The 14,567-nt window shown below is 59.2% G+C and overlaps 1 protein-coding gene across 1 annotated transcript; it reads right to left on the bottom strand.

Annotated features, from left to right (window-relative positions):
• Positions 1–471: 471 nt before the first annotated feature.
• On the bottom strand, positions 472–3,304 carry BBC3 (BCL2 binding component 3). Its single transcript, XM_088672867.1, has 4 exons — positions 3,150–3,304; positions 2,681–2,888; positions 1,403–1,674; positions 472–1,109 (listed from the first exon to the last, which is right to left on the bottom strand). The coding sequence occupies exons 2-4, from the start codon at positions 2,880–2,882 to the stop codon at positions 993–995; spliced, it is 591 nt and encodes a 196-aa protein (XP_088528993.1). The 5' UTR covers positions 2,883–2,888; positions 3,150–3,304; the 3' UTR covers positions 472–992.
• Between the last annotated feature and the right edge of the window lie 11,263 nt (positions 3,305–14,567).

Below are 14,567 nucleotides of genomic sequence, written 5' to 3'. Positions count from 1 at the left end.
GTCCTGCTGGGCGGGGTTGTCTTTGGGGTCAGCTCTGCATTCCTCCCCCAGAGCTGCACTCCCTGGGGAGAAAGGTCACCTTGGCGCTTGCCAGGCGGGAGGGGGGCTGGGGCTTCCACTTATAGCTCGAAAGACCTGGGCTGATCTCCCCCTGGGCCCTGAGCAGACCACCTTCAGCTCTCACGATCTCTTCCGAAAGGCTGCTCTGGTTTCCCTTGGCACTGCCCTCTTGATGTCAAGAGCTCAGTCAGCCCCACTGACCAATATCCCACAGATGCTGTGGGAGGACACGGTCTGATCCAGTGGGGTGCCTTCCCCTCTCCCAGTGGGGTGCCTTCCCCCCGCCTCGACCGAGAAAGCCTTCCCCCTGCTGTAGAGTCGCTGCTGCCCGACCGGACCTTGGTGGGCATAACCACTTCCTGGGTCCTCTGTTTACAAGCAGAAATTACATGTAGGCCTTGACAATACAACTTCTTAGTCCAGTTTTTATTGAAAAGGAAACATACAAAATTCTGCCTCCCCCCTCCCCAAAGTACAGACCCCGGACCCGCTCCCCCCCCTCAAGTATCTACAGGCAGCACCAAATTCTCCTGTACAAGCTCTGGATTGTCCACAGGATGTATATACATACAGCAGCTTCCACTGTACAGCCCCCACCTCCCCCTATGTACAAGATGGCCACGCCCCCTATTTACAGCTTGGCCTGCCCCCCAGAAGGAAACAGGACCCTGTGCAATTATCTCCCCCACCCACCCGCCCGCCCCTGCTGTACAGGCTCCATTGAACAGTATTGACATAGTGCTAACTTGCTTGGCGTCCCAGCTGAGCAGCTCTCCTTAAGGCACTGCTGGGCTGGGGGCAGAAGGAAGAAGCCCTACCCGCCCCTCTCAGTCACAGCACCCGGCGGAGGTGGCCTGGGTGAAAGCGATGGGTGGCGGCTCCAGTCCCGGCTGGTTTCCCCCCCTGGCCAGCAGGAGGACCACGAGGAGACGCTAGTTGGGGCGCAGGCCGGCCATGCCCTCCGCCGGCAGGTTGTACAAGATGCCCAGCAGCTGGAAGACGAAGTGGGAGACGTGGCCCCAGAGGGCGCCCTGCGGCCGGCGCTGCTCCTGCGGGGAGAAGATAGGGCTCAGGTGAGCAGGGCAGGGCAGGAAGGCAGCTGGAGCCCCTCTTGCGGCGGGACGGACACTGCCCTGCTCCGGCTGCCGCGGCTCCCGTACCCGGCCTTTTTCCATCCCGCGCTATTTTTAGGCGATGAGTCAACGGCGGCGGCGGCGCCTGCCCAGCTCCCTGGGCAAAGCAACGGCGGGAGGCGCGGACGAGGCTTGACAGTCGGGCAGCCCCAGGCCGCCTCGGGAGCCCCCCCCCCCGCGCGATACCAGCATCCCGGACACCGACTTACCCTGTGCTCGTACTCGCGCTGAAACTGGTCTCCCAGGACTCGCAGGCGAGCCCCGATCGCTCTCTCCACGCCGGGCGCGGGGGTCCTGAGCAGGGCTCCGCTGGACGGGGGCTCCCCCGGGCCGTCGCGGGGGGCGGCGGGCGGCGGCGCGTCGCCTGCGGAAGGAAGGCAGCGGCGATGAGGACGGCGAGGCGGGGAGGGGAGCAGCAAGCCGAGGAGCCCCTGCTTTCCCCCGGCGGGCGGGAGGGGGCCGTTTCCTGTCTCCTTGGCAACTGCGGAGGGAAAAGGGATCATTCCAGGACACAGGCCCCCCCGGTTGGTTGGTTGGCTGGCTGGGGCGAGCATCGCTGCGGGGAGCTCGCCCGCAGCTGCCTCTTGCCCTTCAGCCCACCACCCCGTGAAACTTGGGAAGGGGGGGCAATGTTTGCAAGGGGGCTGCCACTCGCTGCTCTCCACCAGGGATGCTCCTAGCTCCTCCTCGCAGCGCTTGGCTGGGGGCGGCCCCTCCCATAGTCTGCCTCCCCCCCCTCAACACACGCATTTTTTTGATGAGTCAGCGTTTCCACACCAGGCTCAAGGAGGGCAGGGCGGTTGGGGGGCCACCCCCTGCGTGCAGTGCGGCCAAGTGGGGCGGGACCAAAGCAGACTGAGGGGCAAACGGGGTACCCGCAAGACCCCCGCCCTCCGTGTCAGCCCAATGCCTGCCACATGCACAAACGCTTCCTGGGTGTTTAGGGGTGCGGAAAGTGGTCTGGTATCGGTGGGGAAGCAATAAAACGAGTCCGGAAAACAGGCTGGCGCCCGATCTCGGTGCCTCGCCTGAGCCCCTTCCCACGTGCTCGCAGCCACCGCGTGTTGCCCGCAAGGAGACGCAGCGCTCCGGAAGGAGGAGCGCCCGTCGCGGAAAAACAAAGGTCTGTCCTTGACAGGCGGGGGCGCGGAAAGGGGCTGGGCTGTGCCGGTGGGGAGGAGGAGCGGGGGGTCTGACCCCTCTTCCGCGGACACCTGCGGCTGGGAGACAAGAGGGGCTGAGCCGCGCCCCTCTTGCCCCGCACCCCGGGGACGCGTTCGCCCTTTCCTTGCGGGACAGCTCCTACGGAACAACCACCGCCCTGGCTGGGACCCCGAGAAGGACCTGCTCCGCAGCCGCGTCGGGCGGGGGGGGGAAAGGTTCTCTGCCCATGCTCAGAGGCGCTTTGTGGTTTCAGTCAGCCCTCCTCCCCCCGCCCGACCAACAGGCTCCCCTCCCACCTCGGAGCCCCCTCCCCAGACACTCACCTCGCGTGGCCCCGGAGCGTATCCGCAACGTCTCGTGGCCGATCCCGCAGCGGCAGAGGCCGTTCAGCCGGGGTGGCGAGGCGAGGGGCGCGCGGCAGAGGGGGGGCGGCAGGGCCACTGTCCCCCCCACAGGGAAGGTTGGGCTCCCGGACACAGCTGCTGTCGGCTCGGCGCGGCTCCCGTCCTGCAGTGGTCTGGCCATGGCGCTCTGCGGGGCGAGCGGAGAGGGGACGGTCGGTGGGGGCGGCGGGCGGAGCAGCCCCCGCGCGCCTGTCTCGTGTTTGTAAACAAACCGCGCCGTGCCAGCTTCGTGGGTGGGGGGCCCGTCTCCCTTCCTACCGCCCCGCCCCAAGCTCGGAAACGCCCCGATCCGGGCTGACGCCCCCCTGCAGCCACGTGCGGGACCGCTCGCCTCCCTCCTCCCCCGACGGGACGGGTCCCTCCGAGGGCATCCGCACGCCGCACTTACTGCAGCTGCATGAACCCTCCGGGGGCGGATCGGGGGTCTCTGGGCAGCGCAGGGGCTCCGTCGGCGGCGGCGGCGGCAGCGGGCGAGGCAGGAGAGCGACGCCGGCGAGCTGGAGCGGCGGCGGCCAGAGACTCTCTGCCAGGCGAGCGGGCAGTGGCAGCGCGCCCCGGGAGCCGCGCCCCGCCCCCGACCTGACGTCACCGCGCCCCGCCCCCTCCGCCGCCTCCAGGAGGCAAGTTCGGGCTTGTGCGGGAGTCGGGGATCCCCCGGAGGGGCGCGGCCGGACGGCCGGCAGGACCCGCTAGCCGCAAGCGCCCTCCCCCCGGCCCGACCCGCCCTCCGTCACGTTCCCTGCTCGACCCATTCCTCGAGCGAGCAACTGAGGCTGGCCCGGGTCCTGCTTGGTGGGCAAACGTCTGCCCCGCCTCCCTCGGAGTAAACAAACACTGAGGAACCCGCAGTCGAAACCCGCCTCCCCGCGGACTAGCGCCATGCGGAGTGGCTGCAGCCAGAAAATTAAACGGCGCGGGAGAGAGAGAAGAGCTTTCCTCCACTTCAGGTGCCACAACTGAAAACAGGCCTCCATATGTTTTGCAAACAGGAAGTTCCAGGTTCAAAAATGAGGGGGGGCACCTCTCTCCTGGTACCCTGGCAAGCTGCTCCCCCAGCCAGATCAGACCACCCTGCCCCCGGTAGAATCATTCCTGGCTGAAGCCTGCTGGGCTGTCTTCAAGGGCAGCCCTGGGCAGAGTGCCTTGCAGTAATCTAACCTGCAAGGGACTTAAGGCACTGAGGGCCAGACAGAGGCTGAGCTCTCCAGCAAACGGTGCAGCTGGCAAAGCAACTGGGGTTGGGGAAAAGGTGCTCCTGGTCAGATCAGAAGGTCTGGAGCCAGGTGTTGCCCACCCATTGCTTGAAGTGAGGGGGCAACCTTATCCAAAAGAGGCTGAACGCTTCTCCCAATACCTTGCTCAGGGTCACCTCCCCATGCCCTCCCCCACCAGGCATCAGAGCATAAGCAGAGAGCCTGCTGGATCAGGCCTGTGGCCCATCTGGTCCAGCATCCTGTCGTCACAACAGCCGGCCAGATGTCCCAAAGGGAAGCCCACACGCAGGATCCAAGCACAAGAGCCCTTAGTCAACCAGTTACAAATCCACTGACGGGGTCCCATACTGAGTCATAGAACCACAGAATCTTGGGGAGCTTTGTCAAAAGCCTTCTTGAAATCAAGATAGTGTTCACAGCATTCCCCTGATCCACCAAGCTTGTAACTCTATCAAAAAATGAAATGAGATTTGTCTGGCATGACTTGCTTTTGGGAAACCCATGCAGGGTCTTAGAAGTGATTGCTGGATCAGGCCACTGGCCCATCTAGTCCAGCCTCCTGCTCTCCCAGTGAATGACCAGGTATCCCAAAGGGAAACCTGCAATCAGGATCCAAACACTAGGGCCCTCTCCCCTCCTGTGGATTCCAGCCAATGGGATTCAGAAGCATGGCTGCCTCTGACTGTGGAAGTAGACCAGAGCCATCCTGGGAACTAGGCAGGGGGCCTTCTCTGTGGTAGCGCCCACCCTGTGGAATGCCCTCCCATCAGATGTCAAGGAAATAAACAACTATCTGACTCTTAGAAGACATCTGAAGGCAGCCCTGTTTAGGGAAGTTTTTAATGTTTGATTCTATTTTTAATTTTCTGTGGGGAGCCGCCCAGAGTGGCTGGGGAAACCCAGCGAGATGGGCAGGGTATAAATAATAAGTTGTTGTTGTTGTTGTTGTTGTTGTTGTTGTTGTTGTTGTTGTTGTTGTTGTGGCTAGAAGCCCTCAAAAGCCCTCTCCTCCTCCATGGATTTCTTTAATCCTCTTTTAAAACCACCCAGGTCTGTGGCCATCACTGTCTCCTATGAGAGGGAGTTCCACAGTTTAACTATCAGGGCTCCTCTTCCATGGTGAGCAATCCAGGACAAGGCCTGCGACTCTTAGAAAAGGGGAAGGGAAACTCCCAAGGCTTGTAAGGTAGCATGGGGGGGGGGGGCTTTAGGAGGAGAGGAGGCCTCCTTGGCAAGGCAAGCCAGGCAGCCTTTGTTGAAGTAGGGGATTTCCAGCAGCCGACCCTTTGTGGAGCTGTGCTGTGGGCCTCTTCCCCTTGCTGGGCTCTGGGTCAGTGGGTCATCCCCACAGCTGAGCAGGAGGGAGGGGAGGGGAGGCATTTTCTAGCTGAACCTTTTGGCCTGGCCTATGGCGGGGAGTGTCATCTATGGCCTGTCAATGCACACTGTGTGTGTGTGTGTGTGTGTGTGTGTGTGTGTGTGTGTCTGCTTGCACATTAGAGCAGAGTGTCATGTATGAAGATGTTGGTGGAACATATGTGTCACTCACAGGTCCTCGCTATGATTCTGACTCACAGTGACATAGGGGCCTGAGTGGAGGTCCCATGGCAAAACAGGCTGACAAGAGTAACATTATTATTATTATTATTATTATTATTATTATTATTATTATTATTCACAGTCCTTCCTGACTCCAAGATGTGGGGGGTGGGGACATTGTGGCATTATGAGGCCTCTGGGACGTGGGTGGCGCTGTGGTCTAAACCACTGAGCCTCTTGGGCTTGCGCCGATCAGAAAGTTGGCAGTTCGAATCCCCACAACGGGGTGAGCTCGCATTGCTCTGTCTCAGCTTCTGCCAACCTAGCAATTCGAAAGCACACCAGTGCAAGTAGATAAATAGGTGCTGTTGTGGCGGGAAGGTAAACGGCGCTCTGGTTTCCGTCACAGTGTTCCCTTGCACCAGAAGTATGGCTGCCCCCAGCTGTGAAGACAGCCATTGAGAGACTTTTCCTCCTGGATGATTTGCCCAGTCCTCCTTTAAAGCCATCCACTGGTGGCCATCCTGTGGGAGTGAGTTCCACAGGTTGAAATCCCAGCGGCTGTGCAAACTCCCACCAAAGTGAGGGAGCCCCAACGTCAAACTAGAGGATTTGGGGTGGGGGTGGGGGACACAAGCCCGACTCCAAGCAGCAAATTTCAGATGGAATCAGATGATGACCAAATGGGCACAACGAAAGTTCCTAAAATGATGAATGGCTTCGAGAGAGTCAGTGTAAACATAAAGGGGTCCTCTTTCCTCATCATCCTCAGGACCAGCCGTGAAGCTGGTTCCCCTTCACCTGGGAAGGTCCCTGCCGCCACTAAGAAAATGACCTCGCCAGGGGCTCCTCCCGGAGACACCTGTTTACATGAGAATGAACGGGAGCGCCTTTGAGCATGCAAAGAGTGCTTAGTAGCTTGAGTGAGCTGGATCTCCGCGGGTGGGCAGCGTGGGCATGGGTAAGGTGGCCCGAATGCCAAGCGGGCGAGCAGGGGGGGGGGCTTGAGTGGCGCCGCCCCCTCCCGCTTCCCTGCGCTGCTGCTGCTGCTCCTCCCCTGCCCCCCCCCGTGCCCTCCGGTGGAGGGATCCCGCCGCGTGGCTGGCTGAACAGAAGCGCCGCGGAGCCAACGAGCGCCCCGTCGCCGGGACGAGCAGGCGGGCCGCGGCCAATGGCAGCGCGAGGCGTCGGGCCGTCGGAGCGCCTTCGCCGCTGTCTCTATTGCCTCCCTCCCTCCCGCGCTGACATCACTGGCTGTTTATTCCTCCTTCGCCGAGAGCGGGGGGGGGGGAGCGCTGGGCTGGCACATGCGCTCGGCCGGGCATGAGTAACGCTTCGCTGTGGCTGCTGCGGCGCAGGGCGAATTTGCCCAGTGACAGCCACTCAGCAGATGCCCGCCTCGCGATGATGTCACCCCTGGGGGCGGCAGGAGGGAGGCGGGCAGCAGGCAGCGCTAGTTCGACGGAGCGGACGCGCGCCAGGACCAAAAGCGCACGGCGGCCCTGCGCGTTTCGCAGACCGCTCCTGTTGCAGAGGCCCGCGCACTATCGCGGAGAGGGGAGGGACCCACCTGCTGCCGGGATCCCGCCCCGCGCCACCACTTTGTCCTCCTCCTCCGCACCCGTGGCCCAAGCGTCTGGTTGCCTCCTCTGCGGCCTCCGAGGTTTCATCCGCTCTTGTGGAACCTCCAGGCCCAGAGACAGTCTATCTCAATCCCTAAGCAGGGAGGGGCATTGGGCCACTGCGAGTAGAGGGTGCTGGACTAGGTGGGCCACTGGCCTGATCCAGCAGGCTCGTTTGGCGTCCTTACGCCTCGCCTGCTGGTTCCCCTCCACGCAGGAGAGCCTCGCAAGAGCAGGGCAGGGCTGTGCGCATCCCGCTTCCCAGCTCGAGGCTTCGGGGAAGCCCAGAGAAGTCAATCAAGCCCGTGGTTCTCTTTCTTTTTTTCTTATCCCAGAACGAAATAAGAACACCCTGGGGTTCTAGACCTCAAGAACCGTCCCGGGCGCCCGCAGGAGGGCTGGCGCGCCGCAGCCCGAGGGCAAGTGGCGAGCGGGGCGTGTTTCTCGGCCCCGGAACATCGACGAGGAGTTCTTTCCTTAGCAACGCGCTTTCAGCATTTTCATTCCCACCCTCTCTGTCTGTCTCCAGCCAGGCAACAGCTCCCTGTGAAGTCGGCCGCCCTGGTTCTCTTTGAGCCTGGATGAGGCCCAGGCGGCCCGAGGGGGCGTCCGAGCACCAGCCCGCCTCTGCCCTTGCCCACGCACCGGGGCTTACATCCCGCGGTCCAGGGGGCTCTCATCCCCGGGCCGGACTCCCTCGCTCTTCCCAGCGTGGCCCCGTCTCCCTGCCTCAGTCCTCCCTCGGGATAATGGGCGCAAGAGGGGCAGCAAGGCGAGAGACAAGGCGCCAGAACTGGGGCCGTTTCGTAAGCTCGTCCCGCGCATTGCAGGGGGCTAGGGTGGATGACCCTCGGGACCCTTTCAACTCTACAGGCCCACGTGTCCAGCCCAGAAGCGTTTGGGCTCCCCTGCGCGGGGGTCCTTCGTGTCCCCCAACCAAGGCTCCTTGCCTGGCTCTCGGGCTCCCCACTCGGGGAGAGTCGGGACGTCCCCACGTGCCCATCCCAAATGCTCCTCGGCGCTCCGCGCAATGCACGGGGCTGGGGGGGGGGCGAAGGGGGCGCCCCGTCTACTCGCAAGGAGCCCCCCCCCTGCGCGGGTTTGTTTTGCAGCAGGGGCAGCGGAGCGTGTCTAACCCCCCGTCGGTTCCGCTCGGCTGCCTGGACACCCCCGCCCCCTGCCTTCCCATTGGCTGGCGGCGGCGGCGGCGCGCAGCCACTCAGCGCCGAGTAGGCGCCTGTTTCCAAAGGAAGAGCGCCACGCGCGCCGCGCGGAGCCACGGCAACACGGCCTGGCCGGGCAGGCGAACGGGCAGGCGCGGCAGAGACAGGGCACGGGCGGCAGCCTGGGGAGGCCCGGCCTGGCTTGCGCGCCCCCGATGGGTGGGGTTCCCCGGGCACGCCTGCTGCGCCTCGGCCGGCCTCCGTTTCCCTGCGTGGGGCTGCTGCGTGGGGAGCCCGGGGCTCCTTCGCCCCCTCTGTCCCCCCAACAGGCCCTGACGGTGCAGCCCCCTCGCCCCATTTCACAGGCGGTGAAGCGAAGCAGCCAGGCTACCGCTTGGCCAAGGGGAGCGTGGCACGGCGGGGCTGGACTAGATGACTCTGGGGGTACCTTCCAGCTTCTATGAGCCTATGATCCATGGGCGCCAAGGCAGCACCCCAGCTCTGCCCGTCGGTGGCAGCTTTCTGCGGGGGGGGGGGAGCAGGATGGTGGCGCAGGCGATGCCCAGATGTTCAGGGCCCGAAGCGCTCCGTGGGCCACGTGCGGACGCAGCTGCGCGTCTGAGCTGCCTCCTAATCCTGGGCAGGAGGGCTGAGCCGGGGTTGAGCGAGGTGACCTACAAGCTGCCCTCTAAGGGGAACGTCAGGCGCTGAACCACAGGCCCCACGCCGAGGCAGGTGCGGCGGGCTGACTTTCGCCTTACCCGGAGACCGGCCTGTCTGGCGGGGCTTTGGGGAAGGAGGGGAAAACTCTCCTCCCCGGGAGGTCCTTAAACCGAGGTTCGACGGCCATCTGGCAGGGATTCTGGAACTGTGATTCCCCCATTGCAGTGGGTTCGACTAGATGACCACAGGGGTCCCTCCCAAGTTCCAACCCTTCAGTACTGCCATTCTTTCCCAGTGCAGCGGCCACACTGGGCCTAGGAGTGCCCGAGGGCCGCCCCTTCGCCTGCCCCAAAGGCGTCGGTTGCTTTTCGGTGGTCGGGGGTGGGGGGCACAACTCCGTAGTGGGGAGGGGGTTGCTGGCCTTGAGCCCCTGAGCCTCTTTCGCTCCCCACCCGAAGTGGGCAGAGACCAGCTGCTGCCTCGGCTCCCGGGTTGCTGGTGCAAGGCTGGCCCTCGGGAGATTAGGATCCCCGCAAGGGGCTGGAGGGAAATCCCCTGACCTCATCCCGGGGATTCCCCCTCCTTCCTGCCCGCTGCCCTCCCCGCCCCCACTGACCGGCTTTACCCCTCCTCCCCACCCAGATGGAGGGATGGCAGCTGGCAGGACTCAAAAGTTAAGTTTCGCGCCCCCCCAAATAAATAAATAAATAAAAGTGCCAGAAAACACATCGCACGAGAGCGAGGGAAGGCGTTTTCTGCTCCCTCCTCCTCCTCCGCCCTCTCGCCTCGGCCCCGTCGCAACAACAGCCGCTGCCGCCGCCGCCGCCGCCGCGTTTGGGTCCGTCCCTTCCAACCATCTCTTGCACTAGGGCTGGCGCAGCCAATCAGCGCCCGCCATCCCAGCAGGAAAAGCAACTGCCATGGAAACAGCATCCGCGGCTGGCGGAGGCAGCAGAGCATCAGCATCCGCGGCGGAGGAGGAGGCGGCGCCCTAGCGCCCAGCCCAGTGCCCAGGAGGCTGGCGGGGGCACGTCTGGGGCACTGGGGCACTGGGGCCCGGGCAGCCGCGTCAGGCGCCGGGAGGAGGAAGGCCAGGGCCGGAGCGCAGCACGAGAGCGCGCGCCGCCGCCGCCGCCGCCGGAGCCTGAGAAATAATACATCACGGGGCTCAGCAACAGCCACGGGGGCAGCCGAGCCCAACGCGCGCGCCAATGAGCGGAAGGCGCTGCTGCTGGGCCGGAGCCTGTCCGGCTTGGCCTCGGTGGCTGCAGCTGGGTGGAGTCTGCACATGCTCAGAGGCAACCGGTGCCTATAAGAGCGCAAGGAGACCATGCTGGATCATGGCCGAACAGTTGCTTGTGGTTTCCCAGCACAAGAGCCTTTCTCCTCCTGCTGTTTCCAGAAGCATGGCTGCCTCTGACCATGGAGGCCAAGCGAGCGTGGCCCCTCTGGCCAGAAGCTACCGAAAGCCCCCTTCTGCACTGGGATGGTTGAGCCCTGCCCTCCTTGGTTGCAAGTCTCAGGGGCCAGATTCAGACGCAGTTGAGCTGGGAGGGCAAGTTAAGGGAGCGAGCGCCCATCCTACTCAGCCCCAGGCTCTTCCTGGCGCCTGGGACCCTGCAGGTGGGACACGGCTCCTTTTCCTAGACCCCAAAGGCAGGGCCGGCCCATGGCAGTTTGGCACCTGAAGCACAAATATAGTATGGGGGACATGAGTCCACAGTGTGATGCAACAGCAAAAAAGTGAATACTATTCTAGGCTGCATCCACAGAAGTCTAGTGTCCAGATCAAGGGAAGCAATTGTTCCACTCTATTCTGCCTTAGTCAGGCCACACCTGGAATACTGTGTCCAGTTCTGGGCACCACAATTTAAGAAGGATGTTGACAAGTTGGAAGGTGTGCAGATGATCAGGGGTCTGGAAACCAAGCCTGATGAGGAATGGTTGAAGCAGCTGGGTATGTTTGGCCTTGTAGAGACTGAGAAGGAGATATGAGAGCCACCTTCAAATATCTCAAGGACCGTCACATAGAAGAGGGAACAAGCTTGTTTTCTCTTGCTCTGGAGGGTAGGACTCGAACCCGTGGCTTCAAGTTACAAGGAAGGAGATTACGACTCAACATCAGGAAGAACTTTCTGAAAGTAAGACCTGTTTGTTGGCAGAATGGACTCCCTCAAGAGGTTGTGGCCTCTCCTTCCTTGGAGGTTTTTAAGCAGACCTGAGATTCCTGCATTGCGGGGGATTGGACTAGATGACCCTTGGGGACACCTTCCAACTCTACAATACTATGATTCTGTGAAGCAAATACAAAATCATGCCCAGGAACAAGGGGTGTGTGTGTAAAGATCTGCATGGGATCTGCTGTCTCTGTGGATTCTGCCGCCTGAGGCACTTGCCTCACCTTGCCATGTGGGTGGGCCAGCCCAAAGCGGCCTCTTGCCCAGCCCCTGCCCTCATTGCCCCCCAAGCAAGGCTCAGAGAAGCCACTGCCCTTCTCTCCCAGGGTGTCAAAGGTGCTTCCGGACTTCTCCTCCTAAATGGCCTCGTCCGTGTACGGTGGTACCTCGGTTTCCAAATGTCTCGGAAGTCGAACGTTTCGGCTTTTGAACGCTGAAAACCCAGAAGTAACTGCTTCGGTTTTCGAATGCTTTTCAGAAGCCGAATGTGCCACGAGGATGCTTCCGTATTGAGTTTTCCGGACGTAAATGCTTCCGGAAATGTACACTTTGCTTTTGGAACGTTTCGGAAGTCGAACGGCCTTCCGGAGCAGATGATGTTTGAAAACCGAGGTACCACTGTATCCCTCACGGAACGTCTCCACCCCCATCGCCCCTCATCTGAAGGCGGCCCTGTATAGGGAAGTTTCTAATGCTCAATGTTTTATTGTCTTTTTATATTTTGCTGAAAGCCACCCAAACTGGCTGGGGCGACCTGTAAGATGGGCAGCATTTTAACAACAACAACAATTCTCAGAATCATAGAATCATAGAACTGGACGGGATACTGAAGGTCTTCCAGTCCCACCTCCTGCAATGCAGGAATCTGAGTTTAAGCATCCAAGGCAGGTGACCATCCAACCTCTGCTTAGAAACCTCCAAGGAAGGGGAGGGCGCCACCTTCCGGTGGTCCACTGTTGAGCAGCTCTTACTATCAGAAAGTTTTTTGCATACAGTATATTTATCTACTTCCTGTTGCTAAGGTGGAATCTCCTTCTTTGTAACCAGGCAGTGGAGCGCCCTCCCATCAAATGTCAAGGAAATAAATCTGACTTTTAGAAGACATCTGAAGGCAGCCCTGCTTAGGGAAGTTTTTAAGGTTTGATTTTTCGTGTGTGCTTTTAATTCTGTTAAGAGCCGCCAAGAGTGGCTGGGGAAGCTCCATCAGATGGGCGGTACAGATTAAGTACTATAATAAATTGTGGTTGTGGTTGTTATATTATTAATATGATTTTATGAAATAGGTAAATAAAGGACCCCCTTCCCCTGCATTCCCTGCTTGGCAAATTATTATTATTGACTTGAAGCCATGGGTTTGAGTCCTACTCTTCACAGCAGGAGAAAACAAGCTTGCTCCCCTTTCCATGTGGTAATACTTGAGATATTTGAAGATAGCGATTACGTTTCCTCTCCGTCTTCTCTTTTCCAGGATAAACATACCCAGATCCTTCAACCGTTCCTCATAAGTTTGGGGCACTGTCATGCAGTGGTTCCGCTCCTTCCTCCTGGGCCGTGTTCAGAAAGTGGTGGTGGGGGATGAGTGTTCAGACCCCTGGGCTCTCACTTGTGGGGTGCCTCAGGGTTCTGTCCTCTCCCCCATGCTTTTTAACATCTATATGCAGCCGCTGGGAGAGATCATCAGGGGGTTTGGGCTGGGTGTCCATCAGTATGCTGATGATACCCAGCTCTACCTCTCTTTTAAATCAGAACCAGTGAAGGCGGTGAAGGTCCTGTGTGAGTGCTTGGAGGCGGTTGGAGGATGGATGGCGGCTAACAGATTGAGATTGAATCCTGACAAGACAGAAGTACTGTTTGTGGGGGACAGGAGGCGGGCGAGTGTGGAGGACTCCCTGGTCCTCAATGGGGTAACTGTGCCCCTGAAAGACCAGGTGCGCAGCCTGGGAGTCATCTTAGACTCACAGCTGTCCATGGAGGCACAGGTCAACTCTGTGTCCAGGGCAGCTGTTTATCAGCTCCATCTGGTACGCAGGCTGAGTCCCTACCTGCCCACTGACTGTCTCTCCAGAGTGGTGCATGCTCTAGTTATCTCTCGCTTGGACTACTGCAATGCGCTCTACGTGGGGCTACCTTTGAAGGTGACCCGGAAACTACAACTAATCCAGAATGCGGCAGCTAGACTGGTGACTGGGAGCGGCCGCCGAGACCACATAACACCGGTCCTGAAAGACCTACATTGGCTCCCAGTACGTTTCCGAGCACAATTCAAAGTGTTGGTGTTGACCTTTAAAGCCCTAAACGGTCTCCACCTCCATCGTTCTGCCCGGACACTGAGGTCCAGCTCCGAGGGCCTTCTGGCGGTTCCCTCACTACGAGAAGCCAAGTTACAGGGAACCAGGCAGAGGGCCTTCTCGGTAGTGGCACCCACCCTGTGGAATGCCCTCCCACTAGAGGTCAAAGAGAACAACAATTACCAGACCTTTAGAAGGCATCTCAAGGCAGCCCTGTTTAGGGAAGCTTTTAATGTTTGATGGATTTCTGTATTTTAATGTTTGATGGATTTCTGTATTTTAGAATTTCTGTTTTGTTGGAAGCCGCCCAGAGTGGCTGGGGGAACCCGGCCAGATGGGCGGGGTATAAATAATAAATTATTATTATTATTATTATTATTATTATTATTATTAGTTTGAATAATTGAGCTATAACAATAATAATAATAATAATAATAATAATAATAAAGACATCTGAAGGCAGCCCTGTTTAGGGAAGTTTTTGATGATTGATGTTTTACTGTATGTACTTTTAATCTTTTGTTGGAAGCCACCTAGAGTGGCTGGGGAAACCCAGCCAAATGGGCGGGGTATAAAATAATAATAATAATAATAATAATAATAATAATAATAATAATAATAAATTACTTAGATGCCGCTTTCCCACCCCAAGCTGCACACAAAACTGCTTACAGCAAACACTGAAAACAACCAAACAAACACAAGAGCATTGGAAATACAAATATATAAGACACAGAGCATGTCAATACATTCAAAAATGACCAAAACCAGCAATTTGGCAAACACAGAATGAATTCTACATGACAAAACAAAGCAAACCTCTCCCCCCCCCCCAATCTTAGGCACAAGTACATAAATATTAAGCAAAATAAGAACTATACAGCAGCCTTAAAGTCACAGGAGGAGGGAAACCCAGCTTGGAAAAATAGTCCACTGAAAATCAAACCCTGCCTGTATACAGTATTTATCTACTCAATCCATACCCCATGTTTTCCCCCAAGGAAAAAGCAACCCCGTGAGGCTGAGAGGCACAAATTCTGGCCCAAATTATTGGAGCCAGTGAGCTCCAAGTGGAGATTCGAACCCTGGTCTCCCAGGTCCTCATCCAACACTCTAACCCAGTGATGGCCAAACTTGGCC

Source organism: Zootoca vivipara, chromosome 6, assembly GCF_965207765.1.
Source record: "Zootoca vivipara chromosome 6, rZooViv2.hap1.1, whole genome shotgun sequence".
NCBI classification, from domain to species: Eukaryota; Metazoa; Chordata; class Lepidosauria; order Squamata; family Lacertidae; genus Zootoca; species Zootoca vivipara.
Note: the sequence above shows the minus strand (reverse complement) of the source record. Positions and strands in the feature narration are given on the sequence as shown.